Source organism: Rhinolophus hipposideros (genome assembly GCF_964194185.1).
Source record: "Rhinolophus hipposideros genome assembly, chromosome: 10".
Taxonomy (NCBI): domain Eukaryota; kingdom Metazoa; phylum Chordata; class Mammalia; order Chiroptera; family Rhinolophidae; genus Rhinolophus; species Rhinolophus hipposideros.
Genome location: NC_138056.1, coordinates 34,956,103 through 34,976,272, shown reverse-complemented (window position 1 = coordinate 34,976,272; position 20,170 = coordinate 34,956,103). Strand labels below are relative to the sequence as shown.

At 46.0% G+C, this 20,170-nt stretch overlaps 1 protein-coding gene across 12 annotated transcripts in view; it reads right to left on the bottom strand.

Annotated features, from left to right (window-relative positions):
- Window positions 1–20,170, bottom strand: part of LOC308503679 (tryptophan 5-hydroxylase 1) — a 221,256-nt gene that overhangs the window by 133,413 nt on the left and 67,673 nt on the right. For 6 of the 12 annotated variants that reach the window (XR_013994231.1, XM_081063189.1, XM_081063190.1 and 3 more), the window contains one exon: window positions 14,511–14,677. The exons of 4 other annotated variants lie outside the window; for them this stretch is intronic. Coding sequence is in view for 6 of the 8 variants with exons in the window: in XM_081063189.1 (XP_080919315.1) it covers window positions 14,511–14,677 (167 nt within the window). In the remaining 2 variants the exon portion in view is untranslated. Of the gene's footprint in view, window positions 1–13,567; window positions 13,613–14,510; window positions 14,678–20,170 lie in introns of all 12 variants that reach the window. 2 more of the 12 variants (XR_013994230.1, XM_081063186.1) reach the window with 1 other exon arrangement.

Below are 20,170 nucleotides of genomic sequence, written 5' to 3'. Positions count from 1 at the left end.
GATGAGATGGGAATGGAAAAATCTATACTTTACTTGGTTTTATATTATTATACCATCTATACCTGCACTGTCCCATACAGTAGCTATTAGCCACATGTAGCTTTTACATTTAATTAAAATATGATTTAAAATTCAGTTCCTCTGTCACACTAGCCACATTTCAAGTGCTCAGCAGCCACTTGTAGCGATACATTTTCATCATCATAGAAAGTCCTACTAGACAGTAGTGACCCATTCTAGTTTACACTATGTATACTCTTAATTGCCTGATACAAATGACATTGCTGCTGTGGAATTAATACATAGCACCTAGCTTGCCATGATAAAACAAAACAAACCAAAAAACCCTCAAAGCTAAAAAGAAATCAGCCTCCAGATAGGTAAGAGTTCTAATCAAACCGGAATGATACTGGCCTTAGAGCTTTGGAAGAGCCCTTGGAACTGTTTCTCATTACACAGATTAGGAAGCTGAGGCCCAGGGAAGCAGAGTCTCTGGCCCCAGGTCCCACAGAAAATTAAGGTTCCAGTTCACACTGGAATCCTGGTATTTCACAGCATAGGCTATGCTGCAGGATCTGACTTTTACTCACAAGCCTGTCGCTTACTAGCCATGTGGCCTTGGACAAATAACCATCCCGAGCCTGACCGCCTCGTCATGAGCATTGGAGAGATGACGTCTAGAAAGTGCTTAGCAGAGAGCTGGGCACCCCACCAGGAGAACTACCTGCTGTCATTATTAGCTAATACATTGCTCTTTCCACTCCACAACAAACTCCGATCAGGGAGGCTGCAACCTCCAGATGCATCACCATGATGGAGTGAAGGGTGGAATGAGGAAATTATGCAGTTTGGCAAAATGTGCCAGGGGAGCAGAAAGATAAATGCATTGTGTAGCCGGAACTACGGAACTGCTCCTACAAGTCCCCATGCAGTAGCAGAAATTTCACCTTGAGGGGTGCAAAGGGAAATGTACTGTTTGCGTGCCTCTGTGCTCTTTCCCTTAAATAGGCGTCTGAGGGATGGAGCGGTGCAGACTGAGAAAGATGCTTATGTTTCTATGACCCTCATGCTGAGACACTGGAGGAGTCAGCATTCTGTTTTTGCTCCTCTCCCTCCAGAACTAATATATCACCACTCTGTTAGCCACCAACGCAGTTATCCCACGGCCGACCTCTCCAAGCCTGCTTCAGAGCGCCTGGAGCTCAAACTCCCATGGCTTCTCCAAGTGCCCACGTGACCTAGCCCCTCACCCCCCTGCCCAGCAGGGTGTGCGATGGTTTTTTAAATCCTAAAATAAAGTGCCCACTGTGCAGCAACATACGCTCTTCTCTGGGAGACCACCACACGTGAGGTGATCAGATGTTAGCATCAAATCAAACAGTGACAATGCTCAGACTCTAAGGGAGAAGACATTTCCATTCAATTCCATAACGAATCCCAACCACTTGCCTTCTGAGAAACACTGTGCCACACACGAAAGATACATCTGCCACCAACACATGGTACCTGTTCTCAGGTAGCTTATACTTGAAATGGCAACGGAGTTGTCCAAAAAAGATACAGTGGGGTAAAGTTTAACCTGAGTCCTATAAAGTGGTACAGTTTGGATTTGCAGGGAAGGGTGCCAGAGCTGAGACACTCAGAAACTCTCCTTGCTGCCACCATGAACGGAAACAGAGGCCTGAGCGAGGGCCATGAGGAATTCAAATACTTTTCTCGGTTCTTCAAAGGCATACTTCTGTCCCAGCCTTCGAGTGGCCGTTTCTGGGGAAGGAAAGCCCCTCCCCTTGTCTATGCCGAGGCAGGAAGAATGAGCTGGCACAGACTCTATGTCTTCTGGCGCCATCTGGACTTCTACAGGTGGGGGGAAGGGAGGAGCAGTGACAGTCACGTCTTTGTCCTCCAACCTGGAAAACCACCATCCAGTCACCTGTATGTCCTCTGGTCCACAACACTGCCACTGTGTTAGCTCTGCTATTTCCTAGCTGTGTCCTTAGACAAGTCCCTTCCCCAGGTTTGCTTTCCTCATCTACAAAATGGGGATAACAGTACACTGCTTCAGAGGAATGCTGTAAGAATTCAAAGTGCTGCTTATACACTGCTTAGCACAATATGTGGTACATAGGCAATGTTCAACCAATAGGAACTCTCATTATTCTTATTTCTAAATAAGAATTATTTCCATTCTTCCCAATCAGAGCTTCTTAATTGCCGATTTCAGTGCTCAGACCCAAGCCTATCCACACTATCCCCAGGTTTATCACCTCAGAAAGAATCAGCTTCATCCCATAGATCCTTTGGGAGCCTGAAGAAGCTTGAACTTCTAACCCGCCAAACTCAGTCTCCCCCGGTCTTCAAATTTCATCTCTCCTAAGAAGCTTTCCCAAAGACTCCAGAGGCCTGGTCAACAATGCTTTTCCAGACACTGCCTCACAAGTCCTCAGCTCTTACGTATGGGAGATTTATCCTATCAGTCACATCCCGTTTAAAAAGCTGGAGGACTTTGTGTCCTCCCTCTTGTCACATTCCAAGTCCACAGCTCAAATGCACCCTGGGTACTTGACAAGTAGCGATGGATAAAGAACACAAGAATCATAAAAAATATTCAAATCAAATTACAGCTCCATGATAACATCCATGTTTCCCCAAAAAGAAGACCCAGCTGGACCATCAGCTCTAATGCGTCTCTTGGAGCAAAAATTAATATAAGACCCGGTCTTGTATAATATAATAAATATAATATAATATAATATAATATAATATAATATAATACCGGGTATAATATAATATAATACGGGGTCTTATATAATATAAGCCCAGGTCTTATAATTTTTGCTCCAAAAGACGCATTAGAGCTGATGGTCCGGCTACGTCTTATTTTCCGGGAAACACAGTAGTAATGTTTTCCAAAGAGCTACAAGACCTGAAAACCCACAGAAGGTTGGATATGACAAAGAAATCTACTAACATAACTCACATTTGTTTATTGTTTCATAGTTACAAAGTGCTTTCACCTCCATAACAGCATTTTGACAGCCACTTGAAGAGGAAGTCCCAGGAAGTATTATTACCTCTGACAGATGCAAAATCGGAGGCAGAGAGTAAAGCAGTTTGTCTAAGAATCAAGCCACAGTGTAAAGTCCTTTCATTCTTCCAAGTGCTTCTCCTATTTGTTGCTCCTTCATGCAGACTCTACCCTCAAATGACGTGCATACTCTAGGCTATTAATTTAAAAAGAATAAAAACCTACCCAAAAGGGACCATGTGGAAATAAAAGCACAGAGAAGATACTCAAGAATGACTAAATTACCTTTCTGGAGTGAGGAACTTTCCTCACTCAATCCTGGGTGTGCTGGCTACAACACATGCATTTTGTTCAGCAGCCATGAGCAACTGTCCCTAGGCAGCTGGGCCTCCTGAAGTGGCACATGGGAAAGCTCTCCAGGGAGCTGCAAGCAGCCTGGCAGCACCTGTGAGTAGGCTCCCACTCTGCCTCCTGCTTTCCCTTTTCCTTACACTTCTGGCCCCTCTGAAAAGCCAAAAGCTTCATGATTGATTGTCGTGGCAGCTGCTCTTTTTGCAAAGACATCTCTCCTTCCATTTCTGCTACCCACTGCCAGTTTCCTCCAATCCAGCAAAAAGAGCTCCCTTCCAAACAGCAATCTGCAGACGCAGGAGGTGGCCACCACCCCTGACAGTGTTCCCACAGAGAGAACCACTGCATCGCAGAAGGGAATTATGTAATCACACAAAGACTGACTTCTTTCTAGTCCTAATTTGGTGGTCCTACTACCAACTGGCCTGGGATTTGGGGGTTCTGAAGACTGCATCCCCCCAAAAATGGCCTGGTTTTGCTTCCTTAGAAGTGACGAGAGCAATGTTTTCTCTTTACATGCCTCAAGGGGCACCTACCAGGCGAGGCCTCAGTGGCTCAGGGCACTGCAGGCCAAAAAGAAGCTAGAACTAGCTGGGAATATGCGCTGGAGAAGAAGAGTGACTACAGAGCTGCCTCCTAGGGCTGCCCTCCACTATAAAGTATCCAAAGGAACCTGGCAGTGATTCAGGCCAGAGTATCAAAGAGGGCCTCTAAACAGGAAGCTCTGGGCAGCAGCGACCCTCAGCATCAAGCAGATGCATTCTACTGGGGCATCAACCACTCAGAACAAGTTCCCAAACAGTGACCAGCGGTGCAGGACTGAGTCCAGTCCCCAGGCAATGGAACTGGCAAAATGCAATCCTTGCTCAGGGTAGGTTTCTCGTGAAAGTGGAAGTGGCAGAGAGGTCAGCTGTCTGAATGGAGCCAATGTGGGAAGGAGAAGAGGTTTAAGAAAGGTAAGTGGAAGGCCAGGGTTCATCACAGCCAAGGCGCCAGGTCTTCTGCAGCCTAACGAAGTCCAGATCTGGATTCTCAAGGGGGCTCAGGGACAAGGGAGGGAGAGGAAAGGTAGAAAAGGCTTCACGGACAGACGCTCAACAGAGCCAAGGAAGGTAGGTAATGCCAACAAGCCAAGAAAAACTCACCAGAGAAAGAAAAGGCAGGTTTGTCAGGCTGGATGGTAAGAATACTTGCATGAAAATAAGACGTGTCCTTGTTCTCCACTGGGGGACACGTAGTAGTTATCCTAGGAGCCAAGGGCAAAGGGAAGCAGAAAAACCAGCATGTGCAAAGACCCAGAAAAATCACACAGCATGATGATTTCGTTGGTTTGGTATAGATGAATTGCAGAATGTAAGGGAGAGACAGGCAGAAGGTGAGGCTAGATATTCTCACAGGGGCAGGATCAGCAAGAGCTTCTTATGACAACCCAGAGACTTTGGACTTCATCCTTCACGTAAAGCCATTAAAAAGTAAGGGTATACATTCATTCCTATAACAATTACTGAGCACCTACTGTGTGCTGGGCACTAATCAAAGTGATGGGGACACAGTGGTGAACAAAGCCAACAACAATCCTGGACCTTACACTCTAATAACTCCCTCTATCTACTGGCTGTGGGGATTATGGGTTGTATGTTTCACCTACCCCTTGAGGGCAGAGGCTGGGCCTTATTCTCCACTATATCCTAAAGGCTCAGCTAAGTTTCTTCCATATAGTAGGTTTCCAATAGTGTTTGTTGTGGGAATGAACGTTTTCTGTATTTTCTAAGAACCTTAAAAAAAAGAAGTGAGCGCATAGTACGATCAGAATTCTATTTTAATACATCATTTTGGCAGCTGGATGGCAGGGCCACTGGGGTGAGGCCAAACTAGAGAGACAACGGGTTTTCAACTAAGGGGCTGTCACTATAATTAGGCAATAGATAATGGGAGTCCACACTACAGGAACAGTGGTAGAGAGGGAGGTAGTTTTAGTTCCCTGACCAACTGATTCCGACACAGCTTACTTAGGCTTCACAGACGCTGCGTTTCTCTCACCAAACCACTACAGCCTCCTCTAAACCCTCATTGACTTCTGTTCACTCTAAATCTCTGCATGATTTACTTTCACCCTGGGATCGCCCAGTTTTCAAGGTCAAAAGCAAAAAAAGACAGCTGGTCAACCTCAAGATGACCCAGGGCGTGGCCTGCGGAGGTTGTTATGCTGCAGAGAGTGGTGGTGACACACGAGGTCACTGGGACTTTAAATCAGTGCTGATGGATTTCTTCTGCTGCTGAGAGAAAGCGAGCTGGAAACCTCCTTGCTGTCAGTGCAGAGGGCTACCTCGACAGGAATTCATGCTCCCTGGCAATGCATGAAGATTGGCTATGGATTACCAAGCTTCTGGCCTCCACTATTTTCACTGGTTCTGGTTCAAAGAAGTGTTTACCACAAGATCCAATATGGTTCTATGTAGCTCCTAAGAAGTCAAATGATTAAGACAAATCATTAAGCTCTGACCCACACTTACAACACAACCTATATTGGAAGCATAGAGTGGTTCATGTACCATGAACCCAATTATAACTATTTTGTACAGCATTTTAGAGTTTACAAAATCCATTATTTGTCTTATTTGTATCTTTCGATAACCCTGTGGGCAAGGTAAAGCAGATATTATTATTCCCACTTGGTAGATGAGAAAGTAAGGCTTAGAGAGGTTTTCACTGGCCCAAAGTCACGTGGATTGTAGGCGACAGAGCAGAAATTCCAACCCAGGTCTCACTCCACATTCAAGACTTTGTCTACAGACCTCCAGCTCTGGCAATCACTGTGGTTTACCACAATCGTGAGTTAACTTCACTATCCCAATCCTCACCGAGGCTATTCCTTCCTTCCTGCTTTGTCTCACAGAACACTGACCGAGATTGCCAGTCTAGAGAGGGCTACCAGGTCCCCATCAGACCCAGTTACCAACCAGTGACAGACAAAGCCAGAGCCCAGGCCCACATTCTGATCAAAACTGTCCAGAGAAGAAGCTGTTGGTGTAGAGGACTAGCAATGAGTAGGATGAGGGCTCTGACAGCCAAGTTCAAGTCCCTGTGTAGCCTTGAACTCATGATGGCCTTCTCTTTGAACTTCAATGTCCTCATCCCTAGAATGAGGGCAGGAACTTCTGCCCTACCCACCACTCAGAGCTCAGAGCCAACCACGGTGCCTTCTCCCATTTCCAGGCAGTTACCAGACAGTGCTGGATGTACCCATTACAGAGCAAAGCCAACTAGTCCCGCCCTGAGGCGCCGCCCTCCCCACACACACACACGCACACTAACCTCATTACGCCAGCAGACAACTTGGCTTTCAATCTAACCAGGAAGGATTCAGCCACCTACCAGGAGTTCTCACTTTTGCACAGCACACTTCTCCTAATTATCTACTTTGTACCAAGCTTGGCCCTAATTATACAAAGGCAAATAAGACAGTGTCTGCTCTCAAAGAACTCAAAGTCTGATTTAGAGATGGACATGTTAGTAATCACCATAGTACTAATAAATAGTAAATTACAAGTATTGGGCAGCCACTGATTCTTTTCTCTATGAATTCTTGGCACCAGGCACTGTATGTGGCCCTCAGCAGGACTTGCTAAACATTTACTGAATAACTAAATAAAACTAACATACAACATGATGACAAAGAAACAACACTTCAATAAAAGCAGTCTTCTTCCCCACTTCAAAACTCCTATCTTCACATATCCCTTTTCTTTACTCCTGTGTTGAATGCAAGTGGCCTTCCTTCTTGTGAGAACTAACCCCTTCAAGTGACTGCGACCCTATCTTTCATCTCCTTGGGGGCCTTGCTCCAGCTAGGCGCCCTCCCTCTTGCATCTTTACTCATAAGCTTTGTCTCTCACTCTCTACTTCTTTCTTTCAGCCCTCAGACACACTCCAGTTTCCCCAAGCTGACAAAACTAACTGGAACCAGGCACTCCTTTCAAGTTCTGAGTTTGTTCTCATCCTCCTTTGACCACCAAACCTCCTGAAAGGGTCACTCACACCTGCAACCTGTATTTCCCATTGTCCTTTCATGCCCTAAGTCCCTGCTTCAGCTTCCATGGAAGTTTCTCTCAGAAGTGACACCACACCTCCCATCACCAAATCCAGTGGTCTGTCCTCAGTTTCCAACCTCCCTGACCTCCCTGTTGACATTTCCTTAGCCTCTGAGACACTGCAGTTCCAGGCTGGCTTGCTCCCTCTTGTCAATACTCAGTCTCTATCTGGCAGCTCTTCCTCTGCTCTCGTCTGAATGCAAGTTCTTGCCAAGATTCCCCTGTTACTTTACATTAGCTCCCTTGAGAACTAATTTAATGCCAATGGTTCCAATTCAGGAAGACTTTCCAGTCACCACCTCCCACCCCAACCACCCCCAACTCCAATCCTGTAGAATCCAACAGAACCTAGGGACTGAAAATACAAGACAGAAAGGCCCCCAAGGACATGGGAATGGCATCAACATATTTTCAGTGTGAGACTCTCTTACAGCCTCTGTCACATTCTGCTTGTTCTGCAATGAGCTTATCTTAGCCCTGGCACTAGCTCACCAGCCCCGAAGAAGGGAACTGTTCCACTCTTGTTTGCTTTCTCCGTTCGGCTCATGCAGTGCTTGGACAGACAGGCATACATAAGCCTCTGTTGGATGCAAGAAGGAAAACCAAAGATGAACACGCGTGAAAGAGCTTGGTAAATTGTGACGTGCTAAAGGACTGACTGTACGCTGCGTCATCAACAGACTTTGTGAGAAACTTCCGAGTTGTTCGAGCACATTACAGCGTCAGAGCCTGTCCTCTGGCTCTGCAGGATATCTGATGCCCAAACACCTGAAAACACGGAAATGCCTATTCCTGAACTGGCCTGGCACTGAGAAGTGCAGACTGTAGGGAGAGAGGCTGAAGAGCGCCACGTATTTCCGAAACCATTTCTTTCGTTCATTTTTCATTTATTACAGTCAGGAAACATCCACTAAGAGCTGGCAGGAGCTATTCTAGACATTGGGCTCCCAATGCCTTGAACAAGATAGATAGGCCTTGCCCTCCTGATCTTGTATTTTGGTGAGAAGAGATAATAAATATAAACAGGAAACAGCAGGTAGTTAATAAGTGTTTCTGTACCATATCCTTTATCATCTCTTTCAAACAAGATAGCCCTGTCCAGTGGCTCTTTCTCTCTTCTGAATGTTTACTGCTTTGAGGTTTGTTTGGTGTTATTTCTCTTCCTGTTAGGTCAGCAGCTACAGTGCTAGCTTTTCCCATCTCCAATGAAACAGTCTTTGGGTGAACACTGCTGCCCCATTTGGGGAGGCCTCTAAAACCTGCTGCACCTGGAAGGCTTGGGCTTCTAGGACCCATGGTCCCAGAGACCTACTGGTCCTCTAAGAACAGCCGTGATGCTGCAGATTGCTCACCAAAGAGTGACTTGGGAATGCTTTTTCAGGCTGTGTTCAATTCTGCCAGAGCCCTCCGGACTCAGCTGTTTGCTGGTGGTAGATTTCCGTGTTATTTAGGGCACCAAAGTCCCACAGACTTGACACAAACTTAAAATTAGAAATGCATTAAATACAGGAAGGGAGGAAGGTCGTTTAGGAAAGGCAGCCTTCTGAGGGAGCTGCAGGACAAAGACGCCCTGGAAACTTCCAGGTTCATTAATGGGGTTTACACAGCATTCACATGGTATTTCTCCTTCAGAAATAACAGTGTGGAAAGCGTAGGGGACTGGCTCAAACCTCAGCTAACACAGCTGAGTGAGTGACTCTGCAAACTAAAAATAGCTTCTCTCCCACTTGTTCGGACAGATTTCACTTAGACCCTGCACACAGGTTGATCCTCCAACAAACAATTTTAGTCCGACAGCAAAATGAGGGCTGATGGCATGTGAGCTTGACAATGACCCAATCCCTGGTTCCGCTCGTTTATGTCCACATTTCCTGCTCCTGCTCCAATGGCTGCATGTGTGCACGCATGTGCACATGTACACTGAGCCCCTGGGCTGGGATTTGGTGCACAACCAAACGTGGGTGGAATTTAAACCAAGACCATGACTCAGGGCCATGGCTATAGGCTGAGCCCATAGTAAGGCCCACAGAAGCACTGGAATCAGGCTGCCTGCCTCAGGTCTTCTAATTCCTAGCTAGCCTCTCTGGGCCTCAGTTTCCTCAGTTATGCAACGAGGACAACCATTCCTTTTGTGGCCTATTTCAGGGCCATGGCTACAGAAGCATCGCACCGGGATCAAACGAAATAATGTGAGATATTTTCCTTCAGACAGTACTCCTTTCACAAGGATGGATGGCAGGGAAGGGGCAAGCTAGACAGGCAGCCAGACTACAAAACCGGGCTGGACCACTGAAATGGGCCAGCATCCCGACTGTACCAGCAGTTAAAGCAGATTTAGATTCACGGCTTTATTCATGTTGTCCCCTCTGCCTGGAATGTCCTTCTACCTCTGTTAAACTCCTACCCAGTTCAAACAATACTTCTTTTTGTTAGTGTCTTCAGAATAAATCACTGTCTTCACTGTTCCATGGCCTGTCGTATGCACGTCTAATAGCCCTTCTCTCTCTGTACAGTAAGGATTTATTTATGTACCTGGAAGTTCTTTCGGGGCAAAGGCACGTATTCCTTATCTTTGTATCCACCTCCACACCCACCACCACTGCGTGGCCAATGCAGGAGGACAGGAAAGGCGGGACAGCACACAGAGCCTGGAGCGTGCGGCAGGCAGGGAGCCAGGAAGGTCGTGTCACCAAGGCCTGCCGCCCGCCCCCCCACCCCACCCCACCCCCCCACCCCCCCACCCCCCACCCCCCCCACCCCCCCACCCCCCCCACCCCCCCACCCCCCCACCCCCCCCACCCCCCCCACCCCCCCGCCGCAATAAGGGCACAGCTGCAGGGACGGGAGTCACAGCCAAACTGCAAGTCCTAGGAGGACCAGGCGGGAGCATCATACAAAGTCCCAATGACCTAAACTGGAACAGGAGGCCCTGGGGACAAGGAACAAGGGCAGACAACAGAGCCACGGCGGCGAGGCACAGCAAAGCTCAAACGGTCCTGGAGCCTGGAACTTCCATTATTAGTTAACACGCCCGGGTCCGCCCAAGTTGAGCCACAGCTAGGGCTTAAGTGATCTGGGCTATGACCCTGAGGGACTCCAGGTCAGGAGTCATTCCATATTTCAGGAGTGATTGTTTATCTGAAGTAAGAATCACAGATGGAAGGGACTCTGAGACCTGTGAGAAACATTAGGCCTCATATGGCCTAACATACCAGCCTCACATGGGGGCACTAAGCCTGCAGGAGGAAAGGGGGCTTGCCTAAATTCACTAAGTCAGGGCAGATGGAGACCTGGACTCTCAGAGGCTGTCCATCTTCAGTCAAGCAGGGCTCCTGATGGGGCCACTAACACACCAGGTACCCAGCTCTACGTGCTTCAGAATCCTGCAGGGAGCACCAACGTGCCCACGAAGTAAGCACAAGCTCCTCTGCCCAGCCGTGACATGCAGGCTTCCACCTTTGGGTGGAGTTTAGAGCCAGTGTTCCACAGGAAATGTGCAGGGAGCAGCCCCACCCGGGGCTTGGAAAGCAAAAGGCTGCTGTAGTGCATGTTTGCTGTCAAGGAGCAAACAAATTTGTAGACACACACCCGGCACTGACATGTGCATGGGGGTGCAATCCCAATCACCACGCTGCCCTGGAATTTTCTAAGAGTGGCTGGAGAGGCCCAGAAGCTAAGGCAAATCTGATAGTGCATTGAGACACATAGTCTTCACCACTGTAAGAACATTAAAGGAAGGCTCACCGGGTCTAAAATCTCAGTCTTTCTCAGACCTGAGATGGGACACACTCAGAAGGAAAGAATTGAGACTCTCAGGGAATCAGACGTCCTGACTCCCAGACTTCCAGAACTTTCATCTAGGTAAGGGTACACATGTAAAAGGACATATGCAACTTTCCTTCATCTATACACAAAGTATGTGAGCTTCAAATATTTCAAATCCAAGTCCAAGCCCCACTGTTTACCTACTGTGTGATCCTGAGCCTTAGTCTCCTTATTCGTAAAGCAGTGATTACAATCTGTGCCCAGGTTTATTGTGAAGATGAAATAATATATGTAAAGCATTTAGCGCACTGCCTGGCCCATAACCACCACCAAGTAACACTGTGTTTATTTGCTTTCTTTTGCTCACAGGCAGGGGTGGTAGGTTATACAGTCCAGCTCTATTTACCGTGTCTCCCCGAAAATAAGACCTAGCCGAACCATCGGGTCTAATACGTCTTTTGGAGCAAAAATTAATTTAAGATTCAGTCTTATATTATGACCAGGTCTTATATTAAAATAAGACCAAGTCTTACATTACATTATATTGTATTATATTATACCCAGTATTATATTATATTATATCCGGTCTTATATTAAAATAAGACCTGGTATTATATATTACATTACATTACATTGCATGACCCAGTCTTATATAAGACCCGGTCTTATATTATAGTAAAATAAGGCTGGGTCTTATATTAATGTTTGCTCCCAAAGACACATTAGAGCTGATGGTCCGGCTAGGTCTTATTTCGGGGAAACACGGTACCTATGCTTTCCCCTCCTTCCTGGCTGTCCCTCTAGACTCTTTTAGACAGATATCCTACCTGAGGCCCCAGTCCAGACAGCTTGCTCGTCCCTCTGCTTATCCCTTGGACATAAAAGAGGGCAACTGGTCAGCTATGGGCCACACTCAGGTCCTTGAAGGTCAGGACTAAACAGCTTATCTCAAGGCTGCTCCTGTCTCCGCGGGTGTCCCTGCATCTCCCTGGCCAAGTCCCTCGTAGGGTATCACCTAGTTTAGTATGGCTCTTGTCTTACCCAAGGTAAATGGCGCTTGGAAGGGCATTTGGGCTTCACAATCACTCCCAGCAGTTCACAGCTGCGCGCTGGCTTGGCTCTGCGCCTCAGGCAAGTATCTAGATGCCTGACAGTCCAGGCCAGGCCATCAACAGTGGAGAGCATTCACAGCCCCAACTGACAAACAGAAAACAGCCTGAAGTCTGAACCTGCAGTGAAACCAGCGAGTGTACACACCAGCACCCCAGATACTAGTGCAGAGATGGAGGGGAGCATGGGGCTCGAGCCAACTCCTCAGGTTGCTCTGCTAGGAAGCTAAATAAAAGTCACACCAACATCTGGCTCCTAGGTTATATGTTCGCTCGGGCCCTGTGTGTCACAGTGCTATACACCCTAGCCACCCCAGGGCGTTAAAAGGCTTTAAAGAGGCAGAAGAGAAAGGACCCAACAGTTACTGAGTACCTGCCACAAGCCAAGAATTTTTCGTGTAATCCTCATCAACGACCCTCTGTGGTCGGTATTATAATCCACATCTTACCGATAAAACCAGAGACTCAGAAAAATCCATGAAACCTCTGTGCTTCTGCTATACTACCTGACCACAAAGTCTGAAATGTGCTGGGGAAGACGAAGAAAAGCGAGAGTCTAAAGCACTATGTACCAAGTTCTCAGCACCTGAACCCGCTAAGCAAACAAAACCCACTTAAATGCTGCATTCCCTCATTCACTGCTGCTAGAGGCAACTTCTTTCAAACAGAACCCAGAGAAATTATAGCAAAAGTCATAAAGATGTTCATGGCCTTTTCCCCTGAAGTTTCATCCGCAAGATTTTATCTTCAGGAAACAGTTCAACAGAGTATTCACTACAGAGTCCACCATAGTGCCAAAATAGGGAAATGATCTAAATGTCCAACATTCAAAAAATGGTTTGGAAAATCCCAGAACCTTTCAATCATATAATGTTATATAGCCATTTTAAATGATCTTGAAGACCAAGAAAAACAAAGGAAAACATTGGTGACACAATAAATGAAGACAGGATACAAATCATTATAACTACTATCACCATAACTTTGTAAAGTATGGACACGTATATATGCAAAAAGGAATATAGTTGTGTTAGGGTGGTAAGGTCATGGATATTTTTTATTATTATTATGACCATATCCAAATGGTCTTTGCAGTGTTGTTTAGTGCCTTTTCAATTAAAGAGACAGACAGACAGACAGACAGACAGACTCAACACAGCACTAAGGAAGGCCCAGGAGGACCAGGGCTGGGATGTGAAGCAGAAATGGAGAACCGTCCTACATACCCGGAAGGAGGCAGCCAGGCAGGCCCCGAGGGGCAGGGAAGCCCTCTAGGTATGGAGAGGGTTGTAATTAGTCTGATGCTAATTACAGAAGTCTCACTAGCTTATTAATTTTTTTGACAGACTGAATGAAGACTGAATTCCTTTATTAAGCCAACGTGGGTTCAGAGGCACATTTCCTGTGTGGCCTTCCTCATTCTTCTCCAAAACCAAGCCTTTTCTTTTTTTTTATTAAGGACAGCAGGAAAGTAAAATTTAGTAATAGAAACACACACCCTGGAGAAATTAAGACTCCTGCCTTAAATGCAGAAATTCAAGACATTTAGGGGAGCTAGAGGGGCTTGAAGAAGCAGCTGAGCAACAATGTTTTCTACACTGGGAAATATAAACAGAAGAGCAAAATACTTAGCTCAGTATTAAGAGCCCCCCTGCTCAGGTTCCAACCCATCTTTCTGATATTACCTCATATTCTCTCCCCCCAGACACCCCATGCTCCAGCCAAACTTAACAATCACTGCTCCCCCAAACACTTTCTTCAGTTCCCAACCCCCACAACTCTGTTCCAGCTGTGGTGACCACCTGAGTATTCTCTTCTCTCCTAGAGCTGCTTGTTCACATTGGACCCACCCTCCAAGGCACAGCTCCGAGCCACGTTCTCCTTGAAGCCTAACACAATCCCTGTACCCTGATTCATTTCTCACTCCTCAAGTAGATCCAGAGAACCTGGAACCTTCCTAAAGGAGTTACACACAGTCTGCCTTGCAGTCGTTATCTGGATAACTGCCTTTTCTTTTCTACCAATAGTAAACCATGAGTAACTTGAGGCAAGGACCTTTTCAGATTCTGGCGTGAAACCTACCATAATGCCTAGACTGTAAGCACACAGTAGGCCCTCAACAAACACTTCACCTAAAGACAAAGACAGCTATGGAAAGTCACTTCCTACCTCGGTTGCTCCCGTTAAGCAGTGCAGAGACGGAGGTATGCTCTTCTGTGGTCCCAAGCAGGGGAGCGACGAATCCTGCTTTCCCAGCGTCCAGCTTTCATGACATTCCAGCCTCCTCCCTAGTTGACCATAGTCTGCTCGGCCCCAGGTAAACACCTTGCCAGTTTCTAAAAACAAACATTATTTGAGTTAAAGGCTACTTTCCACAGCTGTGCTCTCACGGGTAGGCACTGAATTATAAGAGCAAGTGAACATGTAGTTTAGAGCCAACTACTATGTGTACCAGGAGCCTTCCTATCTTCCTGTAAAGACAGCATAAGTTATCACATTTTACAGACATGGGAAACTGAGGTTCAGAAAGGTAAAATGACTTGGTCAAGATCAAGTAAGTGGTAAGTACCAGAGCTGGATTCCAGCAGAGGCTGATTCTAAAGCCCACGCTCCCACATTTTAACAGACATGAACATGACGCCAGAGAACACTTCGACCACGCTACATGCCCTCCCCCCACTCTCCTCCACGGCTTCCTTGAGCTTTGCCCCCATGTTTATTCTCAGGCTCTCCCCTCTCCCAAACCAGGGCTCCCATCAGCCAGCTTGAAGTCCCCCAGGCTTCTGATTGGCCCATGTCACAATCACTTAGGGCCTTACTCTGAACTCAATTAATGTCCAGTTTCATGTGTTTTCCCCTCCGTGCAACATAAGAGGACTTTTCAGAGTCTGCGGTCTTACGCAAAGGAGCAGTTCTAACAGTCCCAAGGCAAGTGTCCATGTGTGCTGGAGGGAAGGGGGCGAGACAAGGAAAAAAAGACAAAATCATTTCGAACCAGAAGAGCATTCAGTTCCCCAGGTTCACCACTGGGGAGTGGCCAGTGCTAAAGACGACTGAGGAAAATCAAGTTTGGAGAAAGAGAAATGGCCTTTCTTCTCCCAGATAGGAGAAATTTCACCCAATTCATTCAGTTGTACCAAGTGCCACATTTGTTATTTCAACAGAAATGCAAAATCCGATGAGGCATAGATTATTAACAGATTCTCGGCGATAAATATGCATCACCATGTGCGCTGTATAAATTCTTTATACATGTTTATTTTAACAAAGAAAAACTCTGCTCAAGAGACAAAACACCAAGTAATGCATATTAAATTCTAGACAAATCTACTATATACTCTGTGTTTAGTATCAAAGCTTCATCTGGCCCCACATTCAACATATGGCTTATAGTGTCAGCTCAGAAACAACCAGACTCATGGAGGAAATGTCAGAATATTACAGGGATACAGTTCTCAGGATCAGTCGGCTCACAGACACTAATGTAGTCGACACCGAGTTCACAGGAATCTGACTTCCGGGCTTCCTCAAAGAGGGAGCAATGGTATTATGGGGTAGCAGGAATATTACAAGAACTGGGAGTGGGTCCCTTCAGACGTACCACCTCATGCCCTCACATGTGCTGTTCCTTTGGCCATGGATGACCTTTCCTTACGTCATTCAACTGGTAAACTATGGCTCAACATTTACCATCCAGCTCATGTACCGCTAGTTGTGTGAAACATTTCTTGACTTCTCAGTTCTCCACAGAAAGGGTAAAACTCATCCTCCCGTGGGCCATCTTTATTACTGTACTCATCTCATCCACTACTATGTGCCCATTGAATAGGTAAGAAAGTTAAGGTTCAGAGACGTGACCAGTCCAGGGTCACACTGCTAAGCCACCTCTCCTTCTATAAGCCCATGGTACCTCATTGCATTGGTTATTCACACTGGTCCACATCACTGGGTAACCACTCAACACTCTTCCTTTGCTTCTGTAGGATTAGACCCAAAAACACTTGTGTGCCCAGGACCCACGGAGCATCCCAGACTGTCAAACTGTCCCACTACCTGAGCTGGCTGACGTCTACAGGCAGACTGCCTTAGCAGGGAGAGTTCCAAACAACCCGAAGAAGAGACTGTGATGTAAGTGACCCTAGCATAGGGTCTGCTAGAAATAACTGGCAAGTTGTGATCTGCAATTCTACAGAAGAACTGTGTTATCAGAAACCCCACAATGAAGCCTCTCTTATCAAGCGAAACATCTTAGAACCTGCTCTGCTGTTGATTATTGACGTCTGAGACAGGCAAGACTGCCAGCATATAGTGCCGCCATTATTACATCTCCAATAACAATTCAACCATTCCACTTACATAGCACTTTTCACCTTCAAAGCACTTCACAAAGATTAACTAATTAATCCTCATGCTCCCTGGGGAGCCCACTGACGTCCTGTTAGAGACAAGCCCAGAAACCAGGCTGACTTGGTGTCCAGCCTTTAGGCCCAGCCTGTTTGCTCAGTACAGTAGGTGCACCCTTTGAAGCTGTTTCTCCCCAAAATATACTCTGCATCAGAAAGGTCAGAGGAGACGCTTCTATTTTTCCTTTTCTTTTAAACAGACACTTATTGACCATCTCCTAGGTGCCCTGCACATTCACAGACACGTTCTCATTTAATCCTCATAATTTCATAATACACAGATTATTAAACTTACTTTCCAGATGACATTAGATGACTTGAGAGGTTAAGTGACTTGGTCAAGTCCAAACGACCAGCAAGTGGTGGAATCAAGAGTTAAAGCTGTGTCTTCTGACTCCAGGTCCAACGGTAGGTCCAATGATTGCACAGCTGCTGTCACAAACTGACAAAACCTGGCTGATATGACAGCTATTCTTAAGGGTATTTGAGGAGGGGGAAAACCCAGATTAAATGGCTGTGTTCTGTGTACCATCAGCTTTCCTCACTTCCCAGGAGGACATTCAGAACTCAGGGCTATAAGTACTGAAATACAGGCATTAAACACAAGGATTATGATTTTCAGGTCACCTGGAGTAAAAGAAAATAATGAATCCACACACAAAAGACATTCACACTGCATTGTAGATAAATGTCTGCCTCAGGCTAAAGCACGCCATCAAATCCAAGGAGATTCAGATCACAAATGTAACAAATGAATCTTTTCCTTAGAGTAGAGAATTATATATCACCATGATGAAATAGAGATACATTAATGTCATTCAAAAAGTGTAGGTATGTGTCTCGAGATAAATGATAATTTTATAAAAATAAACTCAGCAAGCAAAATATAATTTAAAGGCATGTCTACATGAGAATTAACAGAATAACTATGGAGCCAAAAAATATACATGGCAAAAGATCCCAACCCAAAGTAGAAAACAGCAGGGGCCTAATGAGTAGTAATGACAAAGCTTGCCTGGGGAGCTTGGAGGAAGCATTTCAAGCTAGAATTGTCCTGGCAGGCTTGATGGAACAAGTGGCATTTAAGGTGAACTTCTGGATAGGAAAAGAAAATGAGAAAATGAGAGAGAATATCTAGGAATGGGAAAAGGGGATGAGCAAGGATGGAAATCGAAAGGTACAAGGTGGGGCAGGTGGAGAGTGAGGGTCATGACGAAGAGGGGCTGGGAGGAGAGCCAAGACTGCCAGCCTGGGGCCAGCCACAGAGAAATGCCAGGCTTGGGGTCTGGACCTCACCTTCCAGACCAGGGATCCCCAGACTCGTTTGCTTGTACTCCTATGTCAGTAAAATTTTTTTTAAACATACCACCAATATGTGTATATTCATTTATTTACTAAAGTATATACTTGTATTGCATACATTTATAAATTATAAATGTACCCTTACTCAAAAATATACAGTGTAAAGCATACTTAGAAAGTACAAAATGTAAAAGAATGAGATAAAAACATATAAAAGAAGTCAATTTTCTCTTCCTGCATCCTGGCAATTTGTCTGGCATACTCACTTTAGGAACTACAAAGACATACCACAGGGAGACTTCAGACTTTTGAGCAGGGTTGGGGCCTGATGAAAGGACCGCTTGGGGATGGTACATCTTGCAAAGGGTTGGAGGAGGCCAATAATAACGATATGCATAGCTAACACTCCCACAGCACCTACTATGTGCCAGGCACTGCTCCAAGCATTCTCTATATAGCATCCTGTTTATCCCCCCTCAACAACCCAATGAGACAGGCACTCTTACCTGCCCCATTTTACTGGCATGGAACAAGGTACTTACTCAAAGTCACAGTGGTAGTAAGTGAAAAGGGAAGGAAGGAAGGAAACCCCTACAATAACAAAGCCTAAGAGGCATCAGGGTTGAAATGAGGGGTGGAGTTATGGAGTGGGGATGAGGGGTAAAAATTTGCAAGGCTTGGCACCCAGTTAGATGTGAGACAAAGTGAACAGAAGATAAACACCAGTCTGAGATTTCAGGATTTCATGGTTAATGGGAAGGTGGAGGTGTCATTAAAAGAAACAGACAAACAGGAAGAGATGCCAGACCAGGGGGTCCCTACAATGGGAATCACGAAATGATATTTCATTATCAAATGACTGAACTCTTCTGGGGCCTTCGGCAAACATCTTCTCAAATAGTCAAACATAAATAAAGAGAAAGTAAATGAGGAGAAAGACTGTTAGGTTCAAAGCCCTAGGGGAGACGCAGGCCAGTGAGTGGATGGTGAATATTCAAGGGGGCAGCTTCCTTTCCGGTCCATCCAAGGACTGCCTAGGACGGTGTTAAAGGTGGGTAAAAAGCCACAGCTACAGGCACAGTGAGAAGCTGAGCTCTTCAGGGAAGAGGAATTTCTGCCCTGTGCCAGGGAAAGGCATCCTGAAGGTGACAAGAAGATAGATTACAGTGTAATATAAGGAACACACACATTTTCTTAACAGAATTTGACCCAAAAGGGAACAGAATGTCATTGAAGCTATCAAAATGGAGTTAGCAAACAGAGGTGAATGTTATGAAAAGAAACCCATGGGTCAGGAAGAGAAAAGGCCATACAACCTCTTTAATCTCTCCCAGCTCTAATATTCCAGGGTGCTACAAAGCCTTCTGAAGTGTACACACACACACACACACACACATACACACACACGAAGGAGGCTGCCCTCTACCTATGAGTTTGTTATAATTCATCTGTTTATAAACACCAGTTACTCTCAGGGTTATTCATTCTAGGTCCTTAGAGTGTAAGAACCTTATTTCTGTAACTCATCCTTTGTTCTGCCACATGCACAGAGATTTTATAAAAAGGCACTTGGTGATAATAAGGAAGGACTGGTCAAACACAGAACTCACTTCCTGATCACCCATCTAATCTTCCCATGTCAGGAGCAGGTGAGAGGGAAGGGAGAGAGCTCAGAGCACCGGCACTGGCGCAGTCTCCCCAACAAGCTCTTCTACGAGGCCTCTTTACTGCTTCCCTCTGTCCCGGGCCGTTTCTACTACCCCGACCGCACGTACCTAGTCCACTGTCACTCACTCTTCAATTCTGCTGAGCCCTCAACCAGATCAGATTGTTCTGTGCAACAATCTCAGAGAACCATGTTCCTCATCTTGGAAGCACTGATGTCAGCTTATAAACGTACACTCATTTGATTGATGTCTGTCTCCCCCTCCAGAGAGTCAGCTCTATGAGAGCAGGGGCTGTTTTTGCTCATTGTATCCTAGAATCATGCCCAGCACAAAGGAGGTGCTCACAAATACTTGATGCCTGAATGAACAAATGAACAAGTGAACCTCCCTGCTTCTTGCTCACCACTACTGAACTGTATCGTCCACTGGCTCCCTCTTGGGCACATTCCTCCACATC